The sequence below is a fragment of the Alosa sapidissima genome, chromosome 2 (genome assembly GCF_018492685.1).
Source record: "Alosa sapidissima isolate fAloSap1 chromosome 2, fAloSap1.pri, whole genome shotgun sequence".
Lineage (NCBI taxonomy): Eukaryota > Metazoa > Chordata > Actinopteri > Clupeiformes > Clupeidae > Alosa > Alosa sapidissima.
In genome coordinates this window covers 28,405,580-28,429,710 of record NC_055958.1, presented here as the reverse complement: position 1 = coordinate 28,429,710, position 24,131 = coordinate 28,405,580, and the positions used below count along the sequence as shown (strand labels likewise).

The 24,131-nt window shown below is 45.9% G+C and overlaps 1 protein-coding gene across 1 annotated transcript in view; it reads right to left on the bottom strand.

The window, feature by feature from the left end:
- The window catches only part of man1a2 (mannosidase, alpha, class 1A, member 2), a 109,544-nt gene that overhangs the window by 33,537 nt on the left and 51,876 nt on the right, over window positions 1-24,131 (bottom strand). The window contains exons 5-6 of the mRNA XM_042078319.1: window positions 16,118-16,236; window positions 6,955-7,035 (exon numbers count right to left, since the gene is read on the bottom strand). Coding sequence (XP_041934253.1) covers window positions 6,955-7,035; window positions 16,118-16,236 — 200 coding nt within the window. The remainder of the gene's footprint in view (window positions 1-6,954; window positions 7,036-16,117; window positions 16,237-24,131) is intronic.

Here is a 24,131-nt window from a genome sequence, read left to right as displayed (position 1 = left end):
GTCCCAAGTAAATACAGAGAAGGGCAAGTCGAGTCCAAGTCCAAGTCACCTCAAAGCCAAGTCGAGTCTAAGTCCAAGTCCCAATCTTTTTCAAGTCCTGAACAAGTCATCAGGTGCTCTTCACTTAATAATGCCATTATTAGACTATCGATCATAATTTTAACACATCAATCTAATCTACAGTAATTTTTTTTATAAATACAGATTAAAATATGTTCAATGGTTTTGTCTTGAAATCTTTTACGATATATGCATGCGCATACCTGTGTAATATACGCATGAGCATACCTGAGTAATCTGTACGAAACGGATAGCTACAAGACACTCATAGCAGCAAATATATATTGTTTTTCCAAATTGCGGTTGTCCACTGTAAGGATGAGTAATAATTTGACTGATGGCATTTCACTGTGCTAGGCCACAGATTTGCCTGCAATCAATTTATTAGGCTGTCTGCCAGTGGCGACTCATAAGGGAAGCCAAGGTCATGGTTGATGATTACAATAAATGGTGACGAGACGAATCGTCACATAGGCTACATTAGTAAATTGCTGCGGTTAAATATTTTACGTTTTTATTAGGGCTGTCAAACGATTAAAAAAAGAACTAATTAATCTCATATTTTGAAATGAATTAATCTATATTAATTGCGATTAAAAAGTACATTTTCTCACTAAAGACTAAAGCTTCTTATATGGCATATTAAATAGAGCATAAATCACAATATTACTGAGTAACCACAAAGGTAAAAGTAAAACACTATTTATTTAAAGGATAATAATGACAAAGTAATTTTGTTTTAAAGTATTCATTTCTTACATACTATACATGTGATGCTGTTTAACTCATTTGTAAAAGGTGCAGTGTCACTTTAAGCCCATTGTGTGCCACTGTCCACACGTTCTCCTAATGATGTTTTTTTACCAGCTCCATTCAAATATAGCTATGGCTAGTCCACAAACTCAAACATTGTTTGTGCCACATGTATAGCACAATATTAACAACGATACGCATGATATTAAGTTGGCACAAACAGCTTTCATTCCTTTGGAAATAAAAGCATGTAATGACATGATGCTTGCTAGACATTTTCTGTTTGCAATTAAAAGTGAATTATGAGCCTGGTATAGCCAGTAGCCACCTAGCTACGTGGAATATGTTTCAATCGGCATAATATCATGTGCTTCATGTAAACGAATTGAAGACTTCAAGACTCACCAGTTCCATTACACAAAAGCAAAGACAACTCTTCATATTCTTGTCCATTTGCAGCCTGTCAAAGTGCCCTGGCTCTCACAGTTTATAACAGTAGTGAGTACCAGATAAATCCACAATTTCCTCTAATCTAGTCTTTGTTTCCTTCATGATTTCCCTTCATAGGCCCACGTTTCTATCCCTTTTGTGCGCGCTGAGATGCGTTCTCAATTAAATGGAGTAGGCCGCTAGCATACGTTCAAGTTGGATCATCGTTATGTAACATGCTGTTGATACATTTTGACATTGTAAACGTTCTCTAACAAAAATGCAAATCAGTTTGCAGTAAAGCTAATATTTATTTATTATTGGTCCTTCCTCTGTCTCTTGGTGCCCTACACACAGTGCGTGATGCGTGGTGGTAACAGCAGCACTGATCACTGTGCTCTGCCTGTTTGTGTCCACTATGTGTATTTTGTTTTTTTCGTTGCGAGGTGAAAGCATCTCTGGGGTGACTGGTCCACGATCAGGAAATTCATTTTTTGACTCGAGACCTGTCAAGTCATTACAAGTTAAAGAGGCAAAGTCCGAGTCAAGTCTCGAGTGAATAGTATTCAAGTCCAAGTCGAGTCGCAAGTCATGCCGAATTTTATCAAGTCGAGTCTGAAGTCATTAAAATCATGACTCGAGTCTGACTCGAGTCCAAGTCATGTGACTCGAGTCCACATGTCTGGTTGAGTGTGCATTCATCATGTTTGCCTCCCAGGCTGCCACAACAAACAAGAGGGCGTGGCTCTGTCTGGACTCCTGCCCATCACTGCTCCTGTTCACCTGTCTGTCAGCATCTCCGTGTGTCTCTCCTTCATTGCCTGTCTGTCCGTCTTTCACTGACTGTCTGTCTGTCTGTCTGTCTGCCCGTCTTTCTCTGTCTGTCTGTCTGTCTGGAGTCGGCCTGTCTTTGTATCTAGATAGGCCTACTGTCAAATCCATGCTTAAAAGCTGGTGTCTGTTTCTCTCTGTCTCTTCCTGTCTGTCGGGCATGGTGCGGGGGTTGGCTCAGGTGTGTCGGCCTGTTGGCAGTTAGCGGTGGTGCTGCGGCTGGTTTGATGGCTCTGTGTTTGACATGGGCAGACAGAGTGAAGCACGCCTCAGTCTGACAGCCAAAAGATGGATCTCCCTCTCTCGCTCTCTGCTACAACCAAAGGAAAGAGTGTAGCGCACACACAGACACAGACTCTCTCTCTCTCTCTGACACACACACACACACAAGCAGACATACTTTCGTTTCTTACACACACACACAGAAAAACACACTCACTCTCTCTCTCTCTTACTTACACATGCAAACACACACCCACTCTGCTCCCAACCCCCCCCCCCCCCCCTCTCTCTCTCTAAAGTATGCGTATGCAGATGAAGAGAGCAAATGAAATGAAGCAGGAAAAGATATCAGTGTCTCGCGTCCTATCAGTCTTGTCATCACTCGCCCACCAACAATCCAATCCTCTTCTCCTTCCCTCCTCCCCTCCCTGTCCCTCGCTCAATCTTTCACTCTCTTCCTCTCTTTCAATTCATTTGTCCTTCACCAGACTTCCCTCCATCTCTCTTTGGCTCCTGTTCTCTCTCCCTCCCTCTCTCTATTTCTCTCTCTCTCTCTCTCTCTGCTGATTGTGCAGCCTTGTTGAACTCGTGTCATTATCTGATGTCCCCGGCTCCAATACTGCCCTCCCCTCCTTATCAACCCCTTGAGGACACGTCCCCACGGCGACAGTTGGAGATAATGAATTTGTGGTCGACGCTGATGAGGTGTTTATCAGAGGTGACCGTCTGTGTGTGTGTGTGTGTGTGTGTGTGTGTGTGTGTGTGTGTGTGTGTGTGTGTGTGTGTGTGTGTGTGTGTGTGCTACTCTTTGTCTCTGAAAAAACACTGAAGGAGGAGGGGAAAGGATAAGGGGAGAGAAGAGAGACGGAGAGGAAGAAAGAGGGGGAAACAGAGAGAGGGAGAGAGAGGGAGAAAGAGGGGGAACAGAGAGAGAGGGAGAAAGAGGGAGAAAGAGGGGGAACAGAGAGAGAGGGAGAAAGAGGGGGGGCAGATATCGCAGATATGATGAGGGAAAACAAAAGTTGAGGAGAGGAAGAGGAAAAGGAAGGAGAGGATGAAGGAGAAAGAAGAGAACTAGATGGCGGAGTAAACATCATCCATCATGGATGGGGTGAGGAGGGGGCATATGAGTGTGTGTGTGAGTGTGTGTGTATGGGATACAGATAACCTGAGGGCCTACAAATAACATTGCACAGACAAGGACACAGGGCCATACATACATCCATTCACAGTAACAGTACTTTCTCACTCTTTCTTTCTCTCTCTCTCTCACACACGCACGCACGCACGCACGCACGCAGTGGAGGTGTGTGTCCTCCTGCGGGACTAAGGACTGATGGCATCTCATCCATCAGGCGTAGAGTTACAGACTGTACTGAGCAGCTTTGTCAGGGACTTGAGTGGCAGGACAGAAGGGGCATGAAATTATTCGGTGTGTGTGTGTGTGTGACAGTGAAAAAGAGCTAGAGCGGTCAAATGTGCAACACAGAATAAGACAAAAGTGAGCAAATACATGGGTTTGGTGTGTGAGTGGCAACGGATACCCTGTCTCTGCTGAATAACTATAACTGAAGCTAAGCAGATGTGTGCTTGGTTAGAACTTGGATGGGAGATCTCCTTGGAAAACAAAGTTGCGTGGTGCGTGGGTGGCTAGTAGGTGGCACTCTTCCCTCTGGCCAAAAAATGCCCCCAATGCCCCAGTGCAGTAATAATAATAATAATAATAATAATAATAATAATACATTTTATTTAAAGCGCCTTTCAAGTCACCCAAGGACACTGTACAATAAGAGAAAAGGATACAGACATAAGAGTAGCATAGAGTAGCAGTATAAAAGACAACATAGACATAAAAGCAACATATACAGGGACAGTACAAATAGACAGTACACTTAGTAAAACACACTATACATTCAGCAGAAGACAGACATTGCCAACAAAAGTAGAATAAAATAAAATAAAACAGTAAGAGGAGCAAGTGGGATGGAGGAGGCATGGTTATGAGTAGGAAGGAAAAGCAAGAGTGAAAAGGTGAGTTTTTAACATGGATTTAAAGCTGGAAAGGGAAGTGCTTTGACGTAGTGCAAGTGGGAGGGAGTTCCTTGGTAAGGGGTCAGGAGGCTTGAAAGATAAGATGGTGCAAGATTATGTTGTGCTTTGAAGACAAGAAGGATGATTTTGAATTGAATACGATATTGTACAGGGAGCCAGTGTAGTTGATGGAGGGTGGGAGTGATATGTTGCCAGGGCCTGGTACGGGTGAGAACTCTTGCAGAGGAATTTTGTATTGTAGCCTCTCTAATCTCTTTGCTGAGACAACAAAGAGCATGGCACTACAGTAGTCAAGTCTAGAGGTTATGAAAGCATGAATGAGTGTCTCAGCAGTGGTGGGGTTAAGGGACGGGCAGAGTTTAGAAATGTTTTTGAGGTGGAAGAAGGCTGTTTTAGTGATGTATTTGATGTGAGAGTCAAAGGAAAGGGTAGAGTCAATTATGACAACAAGGTTTTAGACTTCAGAGGTAGTGGTGGTGAAGTAACCAGGGATGGATAACTGTGATTGTTCCAGCTTTTTCAGTACAGATGGTGTGGCAATGAGTATGGCTTCTGTCTTGTCATGGTTTAATTTGAGAAAGTTTTGTGTCATCCAGTTGCTTATGGCATTGAGACAGGTGACCAGATTGGAGGGAGGGTGTGTGTGTGTGTGTGGGAGGGCTTAGTGTGAATATAGATTTGGACCTGAAATGACCTATGGAGACAAACTGTTCCCTAGCTGTGAGATATGACCTAAACCAGGAGAGTGGAGTGCCAGTAATACCCAAGTGTTTCCAACCTGGTGAGCAGTGTGTTGTGACAGACCGTGTCGAAGGCAGCTGTAAGGTCCAGCAGTAATAAAATGCTGACATGGCCTGTTTCAGCCGCAAGGAGTAGGTCATTTGTGACCTTGACCAGGGACGTCTCAGTGCTGTGCTGAGCCCTAAAACCAGACTGAAACTCTTTCCCATAGGGCATGAGCAGTCAGGTGTTCTTGGAGTTGTGTGGCTACAGTGCGCTCAAGGAGTTTGGAAATAAATGGCAGGTTGGAGATGGGACGGTAGTTTTTGAGATCAGTAGCTGCTCCAGTGATGGGGACACGGTGCTGTAGGAGATACTATTCTTCAAATGAGACATTAAACTGAGGTTCTGAGTCACTGTGGTCATGAAAGATCCAATGGCACTTATCGCAAAGAGTGGGGGGTCCCCCAGTGTCCTGGCTAAATCCCCTTAATCATCTCCCAGTGTAATTGGCTTCTTCATTCATTCCCTTACTGTTCACCTTAAGATGGTGTGTGGAAAGCGTTCTGGTGCAAAATGGCTGACATGCATCACTCAGCTGGGTGCTACACATTGGTGGTGGTTAGTGAGGTACCTCCTGTAAAGCCCATTGGGGGCCTTAATGTGCTGTATCAATGCAAGTTGTTGTTGTGTTGAGTAGTGTTGCACGGTGCACCGATACTACAAAAGTATCGCAATACCCTGAAATTAAAAATGTCACAATGGCTAATTTTATTAGTATCGATACTTTTGAGAATGACCGTGTTCTTTTGAAGTAACATGAGTGTGCACAAGGCATGCTTCTAGCGCCTCCTCCCCTAACCTATGGCTGTGAGTCATTTCTCCTCACACACACGTAGCCTAAACGCAGCTGTCGTGCTATAAACAGCGAGACATAGCTGCTAGTACAAGTGATGCTATGGTAACACATAATAATAGGCTATATTATTTTTTTTTTGTTAAGTCTATTAGCTGGTTTGATGTTCATTGAGTTCAATGCAAATCGAACCAGCTAATAGGCTAACTGAAAAATACACCATGCAAATCTCTAGGTATGGTGAAGGGTATGTGGTGATCTGGGGCTATTTTCATTCCAAAGGCCAAGGGGACTTTATCAGGATGCATAGTATCCTGGATCCATGAAATAAGTGGCCTCTAAAAGTAAAAAATCTGCCTGCCTCTATGGGAATTTAACATAGGAGTCAAAAACTTATTACCCCTGTATTTTAAGGAAGAACATTTATTTACGATACATTCTTCATTCACTAAAATTGGTGTTCTTTTTACTAATTTTTTAAAATTTAGGCATTAAGATCCATTTCTAACAGATTCTTTTATATTCCTCTTTTTAGTCAACTTCAGCATGGGTTCAAATACTTATTATCCCCACTGTATGTGCAACTTTTATCCACTAGACTAAAACCGTGACAGGCACTCAATTACACCTACACATCACCAATGTGCACTCAATTAGACCTACACACCACATTAAAGATATGCCTAAGTGTAATAGTTTAAAAATAGTTATAGTTTTAGAATAGTTTTTAAATTGCTAAATATATTTACTAGTAATTATGCAGAATATATGAAATATGACATAAGCCATCATTTTCCATGTGTGTTTGTGTGGAGAGAGTCAAGCAGAATCTGGGATGGCCATTGGTGTGAATGATCACACTACAGTATATTCAATATTACTGATGATTAGATCAAGGTGGTGGGGCCCCCAAATCAAATACATTTTTTAAAAAGCAATTCTTGGTATCGGTATCGAAACATTAATTTTGGTATCGTCACTAGTGTAGCACACACACACACACACACACACACACACAGATGTGTTCTTACCTCCTGTCCAGACAGATAGTATGCAGCCAACAGTCCTCCGATGAAGCGGATGTTGACCTCAAACACGGACACTTCTGCATTCTGGAAGAAAGGAGGCAACATAAATATTTATACTAGAAGAGCAAAACACACAGCACACAAACGCATCTAAGATTACAACACCCACCCAACACACCAATCCCTGGAGACCAATAGAAATGTGTGTGTGTGTGTGTGTGTGTGTGTGTGTGATCTCCAAGCGCTCTCCTTTTAAAGCCTCTCATTTCACCTCAAGACTGACATTGATTATTAAGTGCAGTGAGGGTGCACATAAAAGGTAAAATCTACAGCAGAATGCTACACTGGACTGTGTGTGTGTGTGTGTGTGTGTGTGTGTGTGTGTGTGTGTGCGTAGGGCAGTTCTGTCACTCCTGTTCCCACTCTGATGGACGGGCACTGAGAGCACATAAAGCCTCGTCATCATCCATCACCAGAGTTTGCCCTTTCACACACACACACACACACACACACACACCTACCTTTCTCATAGCCATTAAGGATAGACACACTGCACTACATTGTCACTAAGCCATTTAGAGGTAACACACACACACACACACACACACTCACACAGACAAACAGACAGAGACACACACACACTCTTTGTTTGATGTGTATGTGAGCAACAGAAAGCACCGGAGTAATTTGGCAGCAAATTGACTTGCAGAAATGCAGTATTTTGTTGTCAAACACACACACACTTACACAGACTTTCTAAAACATACACATGCCAAATCATATGCATTAAAACCAATCTTGCCGACTTGAAAAGCAAACCCATACACCCAATCACACTCTGTAATAACATGGCATCTTACAGGAGCCTGCTTTGAACACCAGTCTGTTGTTAGATGAGCTTTATGAAAAGCCCACAGCTGCTGGAGAGCTGCGGCCGGCGCTTTTAAATGGACCCCATTCCTCAACGTCAGCTCCAATCAGCGTTATTAAGCGACGTTCCGCTCCTCTCAAAATCACTTAGAGGACTTCAGCCCTACGCATTAATTCCACTTAATCCCCATAGGTACGATGCATACTGCATTACGCCTGCCAGGTGTATTAATTCAGGTGTGTGTGTGTGTGTCTAATGCATGTGTGTGCTGAAACAGGGATTGCATGTGTATGTGTGCATGTGTGTAAGCAATGTATGCTATGTGTGTACCTTGTGTGTGTTTGTGTCTGATGGGCAACATGTATGTGTGTGTGTGTGTGTGTCAGGTCTGACGTCTTAATTCCGATGCAGTATCCGTAGAGGCGGCAGTATTGCTAACCGGCTTTAAATATCTGAACAGGTTAACTAGGGTGACTAATCCAGACAGAGGTCAGAGGTCATTCATCACAACAGAAGGAGAGGAAGGAAGGATGGAAACTAGGTAAAGGCCTGAGAGGACAAGCAGGGAAAAGAGGGATGAGAGAAGAGGGCTACAGAGAGGAAGAGAGAGACAGAATAGACACCAGGAGAAAGAGGCAAGGAGAGAAAGGAGAGAAAAAGAGGGAGGAAAAATGGAATGTTTTAAGAAAGGGATAGATGGAGGGAGAGAGAGAACAGGGGGACAGAGAGCAGGGGGGTGGAGTTGGGGTGTGATGAAAGAGCAAAAGCGAAAAGAGGGGGGGGGGGCAAGGAGAGATGAAGAGAGAGAAAAGGGAGGGAGACAGATGGGATGTGCTGAGAGGGAGAGAGAAGGGGAGAGAGACGGGGTATATATGTGAGCAATATGTATATGGGCAGGGTAGGAGGGGGGGTATATATGTGAGCAATATGTATATGGGCAGGGTAGGAGAGGAGAGGGGGGCATATATGTGAGCAATATGTATATGGGCAGGGTAGGAGAGGGGGGGGGTATATATGTGAGCAATATGTATATGGACAGGGTAGGAGAGGGGGGGCATATATGTGAGCAATATGTATATGAGCAGGGTAGGAGAGGGGGGGCATATATGTGAGCAATATGTAAATGGTCAGGGTAGGAGAGGAGAGGGGGGCATATATGTGAGCAATATGTATATGGGCAGGGTAGGAGAGAGGGGGCATATATGTGAGCAATATGTAAATGGACAGGGTAGGAGAGGAGAGGGGGGGCATATATGTGAGCAATATGTATATGGGCAGGGTAGGAGAGGGGGTATATATGTGAGCAATATGTATATGGGCAGGGTAGGAGAGGAGAGGGGGGGGGCATATATGTGAGCAATATGTATATGGGCAGGGTAGGAGAGGGGGTGGGTATATATGTGAGCAATATGTATATGGGCAGGGTAGGAGAGGGGGGGGGTATATATATGTGAGCAATATGTATATGGGCAGGGTAGGAGAGGAGAGGGGGTATATATATGTGAGCAGTATATATTGGCTGGGTAGGAGAGGGGGTGTAAATATGTGAGCAGAATGTATATGGGCAGGGCAGGGTAGGAGAGGAGAGGGTGTGGTGTATATGGGGGTGATAAGTGGTGGACGACTGCTCTAACAGTACTCAGAGAAGTGAACATGGCAGCCTCTTAATCATTCATTAGCGGCACAGGAACCAGACACACTGCTGCCTTACCTCTCTGCTACCCTCCCTCACTTTCTCCATCTCTTTACCCTTTAACTCTCTCTCTCTCTCTCTCTCCATCTCTTTACCCTTTAACTCTCTCTCTCTCTACCTCTTTACCCTTTACCACTCTATCCCTCACTCTCTCCATCTCTTTACCTCTCTCTCTTCAGTCTCTCCCCCTCCATCTCCTTACCCTTTAACACTCCACCCCCCTCTCTCTCTCTCTCTCCCTGACCATCTCTTTATTCTTTACCTCTCTCTCTCATCTATACTGAATCTCCCTTTCATAAGTGGACTCATCAGTCTCCCTACTATCCCTCTCTCTCTCGCTCTCTCTCACACACACACACACAAACACACACATTCAGACTCCAGATTAACTAGACTAAGAGTAATGTCTTTAATATGGCCTCTAAGCGTGCGGTCTGAGGCCCATATTTCCACTGTCAGGACTAAATAAGTGGGTAGTAGGGGTGTAATGGTACATGTATTCGTATTGAACCGAAATGGTACGGGCGTCACGGTTCGGTGCATGAATTTACACGGAGAATACACGGTATAAAAATACAAAAAACTCGCGTGCGGATTAATTAATGTAATAATTACTGTTAAATACGAGAGTTCTTTAGCGACACTAACGCTAATCTGTAGCCTCGCCTTAGCTCTAAAGCTCTGATTGGCGCTTGTCATTTTTTTGTCAGGTCGTCGGTCGAGTCAGTCAGCCAGATAAGATGAAACTGTGTGTCGGCGGTGTTCAGCAGTTGTTGGGTAACGTTATGTGAGTGGAAATACATCGAACATGCTACACATCCACGCCATCACCCAGATGATGTAGGCTGCCAATAACTGAAACGAGAGAGAAAAAAAAAAACTTCCCCTGCGCTTCACCAGCCTTTACACATACAAATAGGGCCAAAACCTATGGCTTACAATGATTTCTTAATGACAGAAAGCTATGTAAATCGCGTCGTAAATACCTTTATGTTAGGGTAACTTGTAACTTCTCACATGAGGAGCTGGCAGTGTTAAGTGCATAGACAGTAAAAGAACGTGTCAACACTAACCGGGCTAATAAACAAATCATGCTACGGTGAGTTAACATCAAAGGGTAAAGTCACGTGACTTCTAGTTGTAGTCTGTTTATGAAATGAAATGAGCAATTTCATTTTTTTAAAGAAGGAAAAATAGTGTGATATTTTCACAGTTAGTAGATTATTACTGTACACACATTGGAAAATATTGAAGCAAATTGTAGACCCTTCCACAACTAAACACGGATATTGAAGGTCTTGCTTAAGTGGATTTAAAATAATTATTCTATGTAATTTGCACTTTCAGAAATAAGAGATGTTGTAGGCCTATTTTCAGTTTTATAGCTGATTGTCTTATTTTGTTTACAAGTTACAGATGGAGTCTGGGTAGGCCTACTTATTGTAGCCTACTGTTAACATCTTGCACACTTCAGGCTGTTGCAGATAGCTCAGGGGAGAGACTATATGACACTAGGTGGTAGGACTAGGGTACAGCCTGAGACATGCACAATAAAAAAAAAAAAATTGTATTCTGCATTTTTGTTTTGCTTTTCCCTCCATTGTACCGAACTCGTACTGTGATGTCCGAACCGAGCCGTGACTTCTGTGTACCGTTACACCCCTAGTGGGTAGTACAGAAGGCAGTTGTGGAGATACACTAAACACAAAAGCGCACACGCACACACACACGCACACACACACAGCGCGAGAAGCCTTAGCCTTTCTTTAGCCTTAAAAGGAGCCAAAGGTTGCCACAGTTCACAACAAGGCCTGGACACTGAACAAACCGCAGTAAGTCTAGACGGAGATCTCATCATATAGCCTGTTCTACAGCGCCTACATGGAGGGGAGGATGAGAGCAACAGAGAGAAATAGAGAGGGAAGGGGAAAGAGAGAGAGAGAGAGAGAGAGAGACAGAGAGGGAGAGGGAAAGATGGAGGAAGTCAAGGGGACCGCTTTACGAGATTGGAACTTTTGAGTGACCACAAAACGACCGCAAGCTGCCTTCGAAAAACAAATTGCAGAACAAAAGGTCAACCTCTTTTCGCTCTTTCACTGTCCCTTCGTAGTCCTTGTTTATCACACACACATGCACACACACACACAGTAATAGAGGGCGCTGACTCCGGAGGTTAATTATGGAGAAACTCTTCCCAAAGGCTCGCACCTCGGGAAGCAGTGAGGCCAGCAGGGCCACGGCACTTCTCCTCCACACACTCCGCTCCTCACATCCCCCGCACCTTTTCACCCGCTCACTCTCTCCCTCCCCCTCCCTCCCTCACTCTCATTCCTGCTCTCCCATCTCATCCCCCCTCCCTCCCTCACTCTCATTCCTGCTCTCCCATCTCATCTCCCCCTTCTCTCTCTCTTTTCCTCTTGCTCTTTTGGCTTGGATTTTTTCTCTCATTTTTCTCCCCTCCCACCTCTCTCTCTCTCTCTCCCTCTCTCTCTCCCTCTCTCTCTCTCATTTGGACACCATTTCCCTCCCTCTCTCTCTCTCTCTCTCTCTCTCTCTCTCATTTGGACACCATTTCCCTCCCTCTCTCTCCCTCTCTCTCTCTCTCTCTCTCATTTGGACACCATTTCCCTCCCTCTCTCTCCCTCTCTCTCTCTCTCTCTCATTTGGACACCATTTCCCTCCCTCTCACTTCTCTCTCTCTCTCATTTGGACACCATTTCCCTCCCTCTCTCTCCCTCTCTCGCTCTCATTCCTTAGGCCTGTCTCTTTCCACTCACCTCACTCCCTCATTTGGTCACTATTTCTCTCCTTCCTTCCCTCCCTCCATCTCACTCTCTTACTCTCTCCTTCCCGTCCTTTTCCGCTCTCCTCCCTCTCTCAATTGCCCCCATCTCTCCCTCGACTGGCCGGTGTGAGGCCGGTTTGCTCTCGGAGCGGTAATCACAGGGCAGTGCAGTGCAGTCGCAGTTTGACTCACACATTCAGCCTGAGAGTCCTAATTAACCTCTGCTCTAACGGAGCAGCTCAGGATAGTCTGTCTGTCTGTCTGTCTGTCTGTCTGAGAGGGAAGGAGAGAAGAAAGGAGAGGGAAATAGAGGGAGAAAAAGAGAGGGAGGGAGGAAAATAGAGAGGGAGAAAGAGAAAGAGAGAGAGAGGGAGAGAGAAGGAGAGAGAGAGAGAGCGAGGTGGCAGGAGAGGTCTACAGAATGGTGAGTGAATTGCAGGGAAAGAAAGATGTAGGGGTGGGGATCCAAAAGACAGTAGAGGAGCAGAGATACGAACAGGAGAAAAGAGGAGAGAAAGAATGCGACAATATGGAGGGGGGCACTAGGACTAACCAAACTCAAGCACACAAACATTCAGCCCATCACAGTGTGAAATGGACGCACAACTCTTTCAAGTACCGGCTACATTAGACTCATAAAATCACATTCAGATGCTTGAAGGCCGCGAATTGAAATTAGACTTTGTGGGTGACACTCAGAAGAGATGGCTGCAGATGAGAGGTGCTTGTGCTCCAGTGAAAACCACGATACACACTCCCTATCACCGTCGCACAAAACAAGAGGGAGAGAGAGAGAGTCACAGGACAGAAAAAGAGAAGAGAGAGAAAATGAAGGGAAAGACCAAATAAAGGAAGGAGGAAGCCATGATCACTGGAAAATGAAATGAGAAGAGACTGAGAAACTGTAGCATATGTTTTCAGAGAGAAAGGGGAGAATGAGAGAGAGATAGAGAGAGAGAGATAGAGAGAGAGAGAGAGAGATAGAGAGAGAGAGAGAAGAAAGATGAAGAAAGCACAAGAGACACCAGCTCTCTACAGACAGGCTCTGAGGAACAGGGAGACATGTTGAAACTGTGTAGGCTCTGACACACACACACACGCACGCATGAAAAAAGAAGGCAGACAGGAAAAGACTGGAGTGGTAGAGCACAGCAGGACAGCAGGAGGAGGAGAAACAGACGTCCCCTGAGGGATGGGGGGAACCTTCACTCCTGCTCTCTCCTCCACTCACTCGCTCTCCTCCTTTCTCTCACTCCTTCACTTTTTTATTGTGCATGTTCTCTCGCCACACATTTTGACAGATGACTTTTTTCCTGGAAGCTTCTTTCTGCTCTATCCTCTCCAGGCAGTCAGCTGCACCTTGCTCTCACTGCATGACCCAGATGGTTTCCATGGTGCCTGCTAAGTCTCCAGGTTGCCTGTGTGTGTGTGTGTGTGTGTGTGTGTGTGTGTGTGTGTAATTGGTGCACTAACATTCACTGTTTCTGATGTGTGACTTTGCACCAATGTCACAATATAACACCATAGGGTGAAAAGCATGGTGAGCTCAGTGTGTGTGTCTGTATATGAATGTGAGTGCGTGTGCACCTGTATCATGTGTGTGTGCGTGTGCATGTGTGTATGTGCGTGTGCGCAAGCGTATGCATATTGCCCTGGAGTGTCTGAGCCACAGCTTAGTAAAGAGCAGACAGACGCGCCGACAGCCAGAGAGAGAGAGAGAGAGAGAGAGAGAGAGAGAGAGAGAGAGAGAGAGAGAAAGCAAGGGAAAAGAGAGAGAGACAGATAAATAGAAAGAGAGAGCGCCAGAGAGCATTTGGTGTGTGGGTGCCAGAGTAATTCCGACCCAGTGCCACGCTGCACAATGGATCAGTCAAAGCTCATTTCCACAGACATCAATACGCGCCTGTTGGGCCCCTCTCCAGCCCAGGTTACCCAGAAGCCCCGGCGACAGCGCACCGCAACATCATCATCACACACTCAGACACGGGGCTGTGATGTGGTGTGGCCTGTCGTGACGCATTAAGCTGTGATGTACTGGGATGAACTGTGCTATGCGGTGTTGCACTATGCCGTCCTATGCTGCATTATGCTATGCTGTGCTGTGCTGTGCTTTGACACCACACAGTGCTACCCAGTGCTATGTTGTCCTGTCCAGTGTTGTCTTGTGCCATGCTGTGACACACAGTGCTACTCAGTGTTGTCTTGTGCTATGCTGTGACACACAGTGCTACCCAGTGTTGTCTTGTGCTATGCTGTGACACACAGTGCTACCAAGTGCTGTGTTGTGCCATGCTGTGACACACAGTGCTACCCAGTGTTGTCTTGTGCTATGCTGTGACACACAGTGCTACCCAGTGTTGTCTTGTGCTATGCTGTGACACACAGTGCTACCAAGTGCTGTGTTGTGCCATGCTGTGACACACAGTGCTACCCAGTGCTGTGTTGTGCCATGCTGTGACACACAGTGCTACCCAGTGCTGTGTTGTACGGTGCTGTGTTTTGAGGAGCCGTTCAGGACATGAGAAACTACATTCACATTCACAACATGCCTCCATTAATAGGCACTCAAGGAACAGGGGGAGGCACATGAGTGTGAGTGTGTGTGTGGCCCTTAATGCAAGAGTGTTGATTGATTCATGTCAACCACCTAAGGCCTCTCATTTGCACACCACTTCTGAAGTCTGTTAATGAGAGTGAGGAGATGTGTGTGTACACATGTGAGGGTGTTTGTGAGCGAATAAACAAGCGAGCGAGCGTGTGCGTGTGGGTTTGCTCAAAGTCATTTCAGTCCAACTCATCAAAATGGCTGAGACATGTGCCCTCAACCATCAAGCCACACCCCAACACACACACACACACACACACACACCTCATCACAGCAACATCTCCTAGCCACTGTGTGTGTGTAGACAGTATAGACAAATATAGTTCATGATCCTCTCATATTCTCTTCTCCACATCCTTTAACACCTGGAAGATGAGAAGGGGAGAGGGTGAGAGAGAAGAGAAAGAAAGAAAGAAAGAAAAAAGAAAGAAAGAGAGAAAGAAAGAAAGAGAGGTGACCGCAGAGGGGGTATTGAGGAGACACATGAGTGTCCATGGCTACAGAAGACACGAAAAGAAGCTGAGCCTCTCTCTCCCTCTCTCCTGCTTCTCCAACTAAACCAGACGGTCAGCGGTTCCTATCTCTCTGCACCGTGTCCACCGTCTTCCTCGATGAATAACTGTGTTACCAAAGACGGGCGACGTGACCATGGGAGAGATATGAATCACTCAACACCGCACAAGGTCACGAGTCCAATTCTCCGTATAGCGGTCAAGTGCCGTGACTCTGTCCCACCGAGATAAAGACAAAGTGATGAATAAGTGAATGTAAATGCAATACGGTGGAGCAACGCTGGCAACCGAGGAGACCAGGAGCGAGAGAGGCCAAGTGGTGAACACACACACACACACACACACACACACACACACACACACACACCACACACTACAAAGGTAATGAACACCATGCAGACACTGAGGATGAAAGTGTCTGCTGAATATATGTAAAGAGAGAGGGGAGGCAGGAGAGGGCACAGGAGTCAGTGTGTGTGGGTGTGTGTGTGTGTTTGTGTCTAGATGTTAAGACTGAGACAGAGGAATCAAGGTGTGTGTGTGTTTGAGAGAGTCTGTGTGTGTATATATGTGTATAATGGTCTTTAGTGAGAGCTCTGGTGTGTCTAGGTGGTAGATTGTGTGTGTGTGTGTGTGTGTGTGTGTGTGTGTGTGTGTGTGTGTGTGTGTGTGTAATGGCAGCAAGGTCAAAGCCACTCACCACTCCGAAGTCGAGGTTCTGCTCGATCCACTCCTGTCCATCCTTGAACTCGTCGCGGAGGCCCATGATGAACAGGGTGTCCAGGGCGTCCACTATGGTGGCCCCCATCTGGGAATTACCTGCACACAGGAGGACACCAGCTTATGTTAACACACTTACTGTATAAACACATACTGACACACACAGACTCACCATGACACACACACACCATTATTTTCCCGGAGTATCACTGAGGAAACATACAGACATGCACGCACACCCCCAGACACACAGTGACACTGCTTTCTGTACACATAAAAGGCCTCAATTAATCGACAGCAGTAAAAATCCAGCAGCAGCGAGTGATTTTTCCAGCTTTGCCTCTGCTTTTTAGTTGGGCGCGCACACACACACACACACACCTTCTCATAAAGACACAGTGGTTTACAGCATGTGTTGTGGTGTAACAAGCTCTATTAATACAGCATGTGGCTGGAGCAGGCCTATTAATTCAGGAGGGTGGGGGGTGGGTGGGCAGATTCATACACACAACATACACACATGCACAAACACACACACACACACACACACACACACACACACACACACACACACACACACACACACAACTCAAACCATATCTGACTGCATAAACACATAAACATACACACCACACATTCAGATAACTGATTAGTCAAATAGCAGATAATCTACATGCACTACCAACCCCAGCCAGTAGGAGGCTCTGAAGGGCAAAGGATTGACAGAAAGCAGAAAACGAGGCATCCTCCTGTGACATCACCAACTCACAGGGTGCATTGCATGCTCCCCAGAGACACATCTGCCACAGTTTAGCACTTATGCTTGCCTGTGTGTGTGTGTGTGTGTGTGCGCACATCTGCATGTGTAATAGCCAGTAACCATGGCAATAGGGGGAGTAGAGTTGAGCTGGTTATTGAATGTGTGTGAAAATGTGTGTGTGAAAATGTGTGTGTGTGTGTGTGTGTGTGTGTGTGTGTGCGTGTATGTATGTGTGAGTGTGTGTCCGTCTTGTCCTCTGGCTCTGATTACCTCTCACTCACCTTCAATAAGGTGGCCGAGGCCATTACAGGAGCACAGCCTTCATTAGAACTGGCCTGACAGCTACATCTCTCTCTCTAGCTCTCCGTCCTTCTCTCTCTCCGTCCCTCACTCTATCCATCCATCTATCCCTTGCTTACAGTCCCCATCTCTCTCACATTCTCTTTTTTCCTCCACCTATCACACTCCCTCCATCCTCCCATCCCTATGCATGTGTAGTTTTCTCCTAACTCAGCCTCTCACAACTATTCTCTTTTGTCTCAATCCCTCACTTGCCCTGTTGCCTCTTCGTCAGTCTCACTTGTGCCATTTCTTTCTCTCTCTCTCTCTCTCTCTCTCTCTCTTAGAACATGGACAGCATTAAGGGAAACAGTAAGATGTAACATCTCTCTCTCTCTCTCTTTTGCTCTCTTTCTGTCTCTCTCTCCTGACATTTGCACTGGTTGCTTATAAATCCTCCTCTCCTCACTGTCCCTAAATGACAGGCAAACATGACCTTTGACACTGAGCAGAGATGTGCTGAACAACAGCAGCAGCAGCTGTGACTAATGCAGTATGCCGCTATGATGCTAATACACAGAAACAGACACTTTTCTCTGGGTAGGAGAGGATAAAGATCAACACATCCACTCCACTTACTGCATTAAACACACACACACACACGTTTAAGCAGCATCCCTGTATGGTCTGCCTGCCTTGTCTGGAGAATTGTAAGGAACACACACACACACACACACACACACTTTTTAAGAAGCGCCAGTCTAATCCCCAGAGCCAGCCTTGCCAGACTCCTGCCACTTGCGAGTGTTTTACTGAGCAGGGTGACTCCCCAGCACTGGCCAACAGCACACACAGTGCTTCACTATTTGTAGCTTTTTAAAAAAAGAGCCAACTGCCTGAGGACCTTTGCTTTATGTTACCCAATGCTTACACACAGGCAGGTCTGGTCTGTGTGTGTGTGTGTGTGTGTGTGCCAAAGCTGAAGTCATGTCTGTCTTTTTAGGCTTAGGCTTAGTAGCTTAGGCTACTGGTCTTTACTCCCTAGAATTTGGAGGTGTTATTTGTCTGACTGTTTTATAATACACAGCATCATTGTTTGTTTGTGTGTTTGTGTGTGTGTACTTGCATGCGTGTAGATGGGAAATGACACAAACAAGGTTGTGTGTGTGTTTGTGTGTGTGTGTGTGTGTGTCTGTCTTTGTTTGTGTGTGTGTGTGTGTGTGTGTGTTGTGTAAACTCTTGTCTTTGGGGACTTGCTGCAGGGTTATTATGGTTATTGACAGCAGCTCTAAATCACTCTAAAAATACCCACAGCAGCTCACCAGCCCTTTACTCCCTCTTTACTCCAGACCTCCACCCTACCTGTCCTTTACTCCAGACCTCCACCCTACCTGTCCTTTACTCCAGACCTCCACCCTACCTGCCCTTTCCTCCCTCTTTACTCCAGACCTCCACCCTACCTGCCCTTTACTCCAGACCTCCACCCTACCTGCCCTTTACTCCCTCTTTACTCCTCCTTCTCTCCTCATCTTCCTCTCCTACTTTAAGCATCCACTCTTCCCTCCAGCTTCTCTCTTTTCCCTCTCCTCCTCCCATTTCATCTCGGTCCTCCTTTCCTCTTCCACTTTGTTTCCTTCTGTCCTTTCTTCTCTCATCAGCCTTGTTTCCTTCTCTCCTCTCCTCTCCTCTCTCTTCAGCCTCTTCATGCATTCTTTTATGACAACTCTTCCTCCTCCTTGTCTCCTCCTCTTCTCTCTTCTAAGCCCTCCTTTGTCATCATTTGTATCGAAAGAACATCCTTGGCTTCTCCATTCACTGCTTTCATCCATCCATCCATCCCTCCATCCTTCCTTTCCCTTATACTAACTCTACTTTCTACCCTTTTCTCTCTGTTCATCCTCCCTTACTAGGCCAGTCTCATTTCCTCATCCTCTTATCCCTCAATCTCTCCATTCCGTCCCTCTTCATTATTCTCTCGTTCGGCGCTCAACGCTCTGTCGTCCCTCATTCTCCGTCCATTTATCTGTCTCGTTATGCAACTCATTCTCCTCTTTCATCTCTCCATCTTGCCCTCCTTTCACTCCTCCCTCTCTCTGTTGCTCTCTCCATCCCTCTTCCACAGATGACCGTGTCCTATGGCGCACTAATCCATCTCTCTGTAGCAGCGGCGCTTAGTGGAGTCTATTCTCTTCTGCGCTCCTCCCTTCTACTGTCTAATTATTCTCTCCATCTCGCACTCCTTCACTCTTATTCCCCCCATTACCTTCTGACCTCTTCTAGTTTAGTCATCCTTTCAGTCTCACTCCCCTGCCTCCAGTCATCTCTTTTCTCTTCCTCTCTTTCCATCTCTCACTCACTCACTCACTTGCCTCCAGTCATCTCTTCCTCTCTTCCCATCTCTCTCTCTCTCACTCATTTAATCTCTCTCCTCTTTGCACAACTTTTTCCTCAGTCATCCCCCCCCCCCCCCCGTCTCTCTCTCTCGAGTTTCTCTCTCGGTCTTCACTCCTGGCACTCTTAAACTACCTCTCCTCTCCACACACTCAGACCATTCTCTCTCTCTCTCTCTCACACACACACACACACACACACACACACACACACACACACACACACACACACACACGACAGTCCCTTCTTCCCTTGGTCTGACCCTTCATCTCTCTCCGTCTCATTTTCTCTTTCTTTCTGGTTTTCATTCATATCCATTCATCCTTACTCAATCTCATCTTTATCTCTGCCTGGCCCCTTTGTGCAACCGTCCTCATCCCCCGCCCCCCCCCCATCCCATTATTTCCATCCATCTTGTACAAGCTTTCCAACTTTACCTTTTCTTCATGTTCTTTGCCAACTATTTTCAGTTTTTCAGACTTCTCTCTCTCTCTCATTTTCATCTCTCTTCCACCCTTCTCACCCTCTCCATCTTCCTCGCTCACTCTTTCACCCGACTACTTTCCTCACCTCTCACTTCCTTCCCTCCGTCTCTCCTTTCTCTCGTTCTTCTCTCTCGTTCTCCCTCTCCCCGGCTCCCCAAGCGAGCAAGCCAATCATATCAAATGACTGCAGATTGGCGTGTACACTGAGCCACGACAGGGCTGCCAAACACTGCTTGTATAAAACAAATTGGATGCAATGAGGTTATTTGAGGGGGGAATAACAACACACACACACACACACACACACAGTAGTAGCACCATTTCTTTCCATCAGGGCTGCCAGATTCATCAGGCGACAGGTTTCAGGCAAATTTTCTTGCAGCTCTAATACCAATCCACACATGGCACCAAGGAATGTGATGACTTCATCACTCTCACCTCATTTTCTCCATCCACTCGGAGCCCCTGAGCAATGTGTGTGTGTGTGTGTGTGTGTGTGTGTGTGTGTGTGTGGAGTATGAAAACAGAAAAGGGATTTTGACAGAAACATGGCTGTCCCTGTGCCAAAGCCTCCACAAAAGACCCATATCCAGTCTCTCGCTCTCTCTGTCTTTATCGCTTTCTCACACACACACACACACACACACACACACACACACACACACACACACACCCTCCCTCCCCAACTCACTCATTCACTCACTCCCCCATTCCCTCATTCTCTGTGTCCCTCATATCCTCTCTTCCTCTCGTTTCCTCCTTTTCTCTCTCTCCCTCTCTCTCTCTCTCTCCCTCCCTGCGGGGTTAAGTGGGTATGGATGGGGATCTGTGTCCAGCCTCTCAGCCCGAGACAGACAGACAGACAGTAGGAGCGGAGAGGTGTGAGACAGGCTCTCTCCAGCAGTAATGACTTCTCTCCACTCCCCCTTCTCCACTGCAGTGCAGCCAAACTGACCTGCACATTACCGAACAGGGACTCAGCCTGGACACCACAAGGACATCTGCTGGGCTCATCAACCAGCTGCCTGCTCTGGCTGTGTGTCTGTATGCATGTGTGTGTGGTGTGTGCGTGTGTGTGTGTGTGTGTTTGTGTGTGTGTGTAAGCTCCAATCTTCTTCTCTTTGTTTGTAGGTAATTACGTGTCTAACGGATCTAATCACACACTATTCCTCTCCCCCTGTGTGTATGTTTGTGTGTATTTGTATGTGTGTGCATAAAAGTGTCCCTCCGCAAACCACAAGCATGTCTGTTTGTGTGCTTGCAGAGAATGCGTCAGCTGTCTGACGAGTGTTTGTGTGAGAATGTAGAATGAAGAATCCATGCGCGCACTCACACACACACAGACACACACAAACAAACACAAGTGTGTATTTGTGTGTGCAAAAAAATGTGTGAGCCCATCTGTTAATCAGGTCAGTCCCTCCGCCGTGCCATGTCGTCTGAGTCACACAGCTCTGAGAAGCAGCGGTGGTCTCAGTGCTGATGTGCTAACACATGACAGCTCACATTAGCAACCGCTCATCTGTCTGAGCCAAGCACGGCCTCCATTCTCTATTCACGCACACACACGCACACACAGAGAGACACACACACACACACACACACACACACACACACACACACACACACACAGAGAGACACACACAGCTTGCTTGAGACTCCAGGAGCAGTCACTGCTAAACACCACAGCACTCTCTGTGTTCTACATCACAAAATCTAGGGATGGATTACAGAGAAGGCTGTGTGTGTGTGTGTGTGTGTGTGTGTTCTGCAGTAACAACTGCTGTTGGAAGGAGTGAGAGAGTCTCACTCAGAGGGCTGAGAAAGTTGGACATGTTCAGAGAGAGAGAGCATCTGAATATGCACATGTACAGTATGCTACGCAGCTAACTTCTAGAGAGAGCATCTGAATATGCACATGTACAGTATGCTACGCAGCTAACGTCTAGAGAGAGCATCTGAATATGCACATATACAGTATGCTACGCAGCTAACTTCTAGAAAGAGCATCTACATATGCACATGTATTCTATACGGCTAACTTCTAGAGAGAGCATCTGAATATGCACATGTATGCTACGCAGCTAACTTCTAGAGAGAGCATGTGAATATGCACATGTATCCTATGCAGCTAACTTCTAGAGAGAGCATCTGAATATGCACATGTATGCTACGCAGCTAACTTCTAGAGAGAGCATGTGAATATGCACATGTATCCTATGCAGCTAACTTCTAGAGAGAGCATCTGAATATGCACATGTATCCTATGCAGCTAACTTCTAGAGAGAGCATCTGAATATGCACATGTACAGTATGCTACGCAGCTAACTTCGAGAAAGAGCATCTGAATATGCACATGCACAGTATGCTACGGAGCTAAATTCTAGCCTCAAGAAAAACAGAAATTCTTCTCCCAAAGGGTAACCTCCCCCATCTCCATTTGAGTTCCATTTTCATACAGTACGTCCTCTTTTTGGGGGTGGCAGAACGAAACCCTCACCCAACATACACTCCTCCAGCTCCACACAGCGTAAAGGGGAGTGGAATGGAGTGGGGTGGCGGACCGTCCTGTCTTTGAACCTCAGCCCAGGAGGTGGAAGGCAGGGGGCTAATTACCTTCTTAGTTTCCTTTTTTCACCAAAGTCCTCACCAAGCCCAATTTGTCAATTCATTTTTTTCTTTTTTCGTTTCTTTTTTTTTTTCTGGGAGGGTGTGCTTGCTCTCTCACTGATTAGGATCTCATCTCTTCAAAGAAAATTAGCTCTACAGATGGCCACAGTTTTGGAGGGGCGGGAGATAGAGAAGCAGAAAAAAGAAAGTTGGAGTTGCTCCACGTTGGAGAAGCTGCTACTCAAGAGACTTTCCAGGCTACTCAGATAAACCATGTGATTTCTTCAGAACTACCTCAGAGCGTACCATGCCGTTTCATGTTCATAATCAAACCCGTTAGCAGTAATGCGCCACATGGTGTTTAATCTGCAATTAAACCCAAAAAAAGAAGAAGAAGAAGAAGAAGAAGAAGAAGAAGAAACAGAAGAAGAAGGAGAAGAAGAGGCTTCAAGAAACAAGCATCTGGTTGTTGGAATGAATGATTGTTCATTCATTGGGAGAAATGGGAGTACAATTTAAAGACTTTCTATACGCAAATTAATATGCAAAATCTGCCAATGCGCTTCAGAGTGAGTGAGTGCATGGGACATGTAGGTCAGCTCCACCTTGATGATAATTTCAAGCCCAGTCGCCAACACCTCGACCAGCATCCCCAGATATTTAACGTGTGCAGGTCACAGGCCACTACATCTTTAGATGTGTGTGTGTGTGCGTGTGTGTGTGTGTGTGAGTGAGAGAGAGAAAGTTATTTGAGGAGTCGGGAAGTGCTCGAAATTAGTCCGACAAGCTCTGAGCCCCGAGCCAATTCCGCAGGCAAAGTGGCATTGTCGAAACTGATTACACTGGACGGCCTGATCTTGGGGTATGGGACTTTGTGCAGGAGTCTAGTTAACTCCACACAATACCATCGCCAGCACTGGACAGCAGGGCTTTTCAAACAGGTGGATAGGAAAAGGAGGAGGACACACACACACACACCAACTACTCATTCTATTCTATTTATTCAGTGTTTCCCATACATTGACTTATTTGTGGCGGCCCACCACAATATCAACATTGACCACCACACAATGATTTTCCAGGTTGTACTAAATTGTGCTTAAATTTGGTTAGCATCATAACCACCCTGCGCTAATTTGCTAAAAACTGTTGCATTCACGTTAATTCTGCAATCCTACCACCACAAATAGAATTCAATTCTGTGGGAAACACTGTTATTTATACTTATTTATTTATTTCCACCTTTCCATGGCTTCCATGAGCTCATAACTCATCTCTGTTGGAGAGGCTTATTGTGAACTTAGTGGAGTGTGTGGGCTGAACTTCTGAATTCCAACAGCTGCGTGTGTGAGTTGTGCGTGTGCCTGTGGGCGTATGAGTGAGCATTTATATGTGTGTGTGTGTGTGTGTGTGTGTGTGTATGTGTGTGTTTGTGTGCATGCGTTTATAAGTGAGTCTGTGGGCGTGTG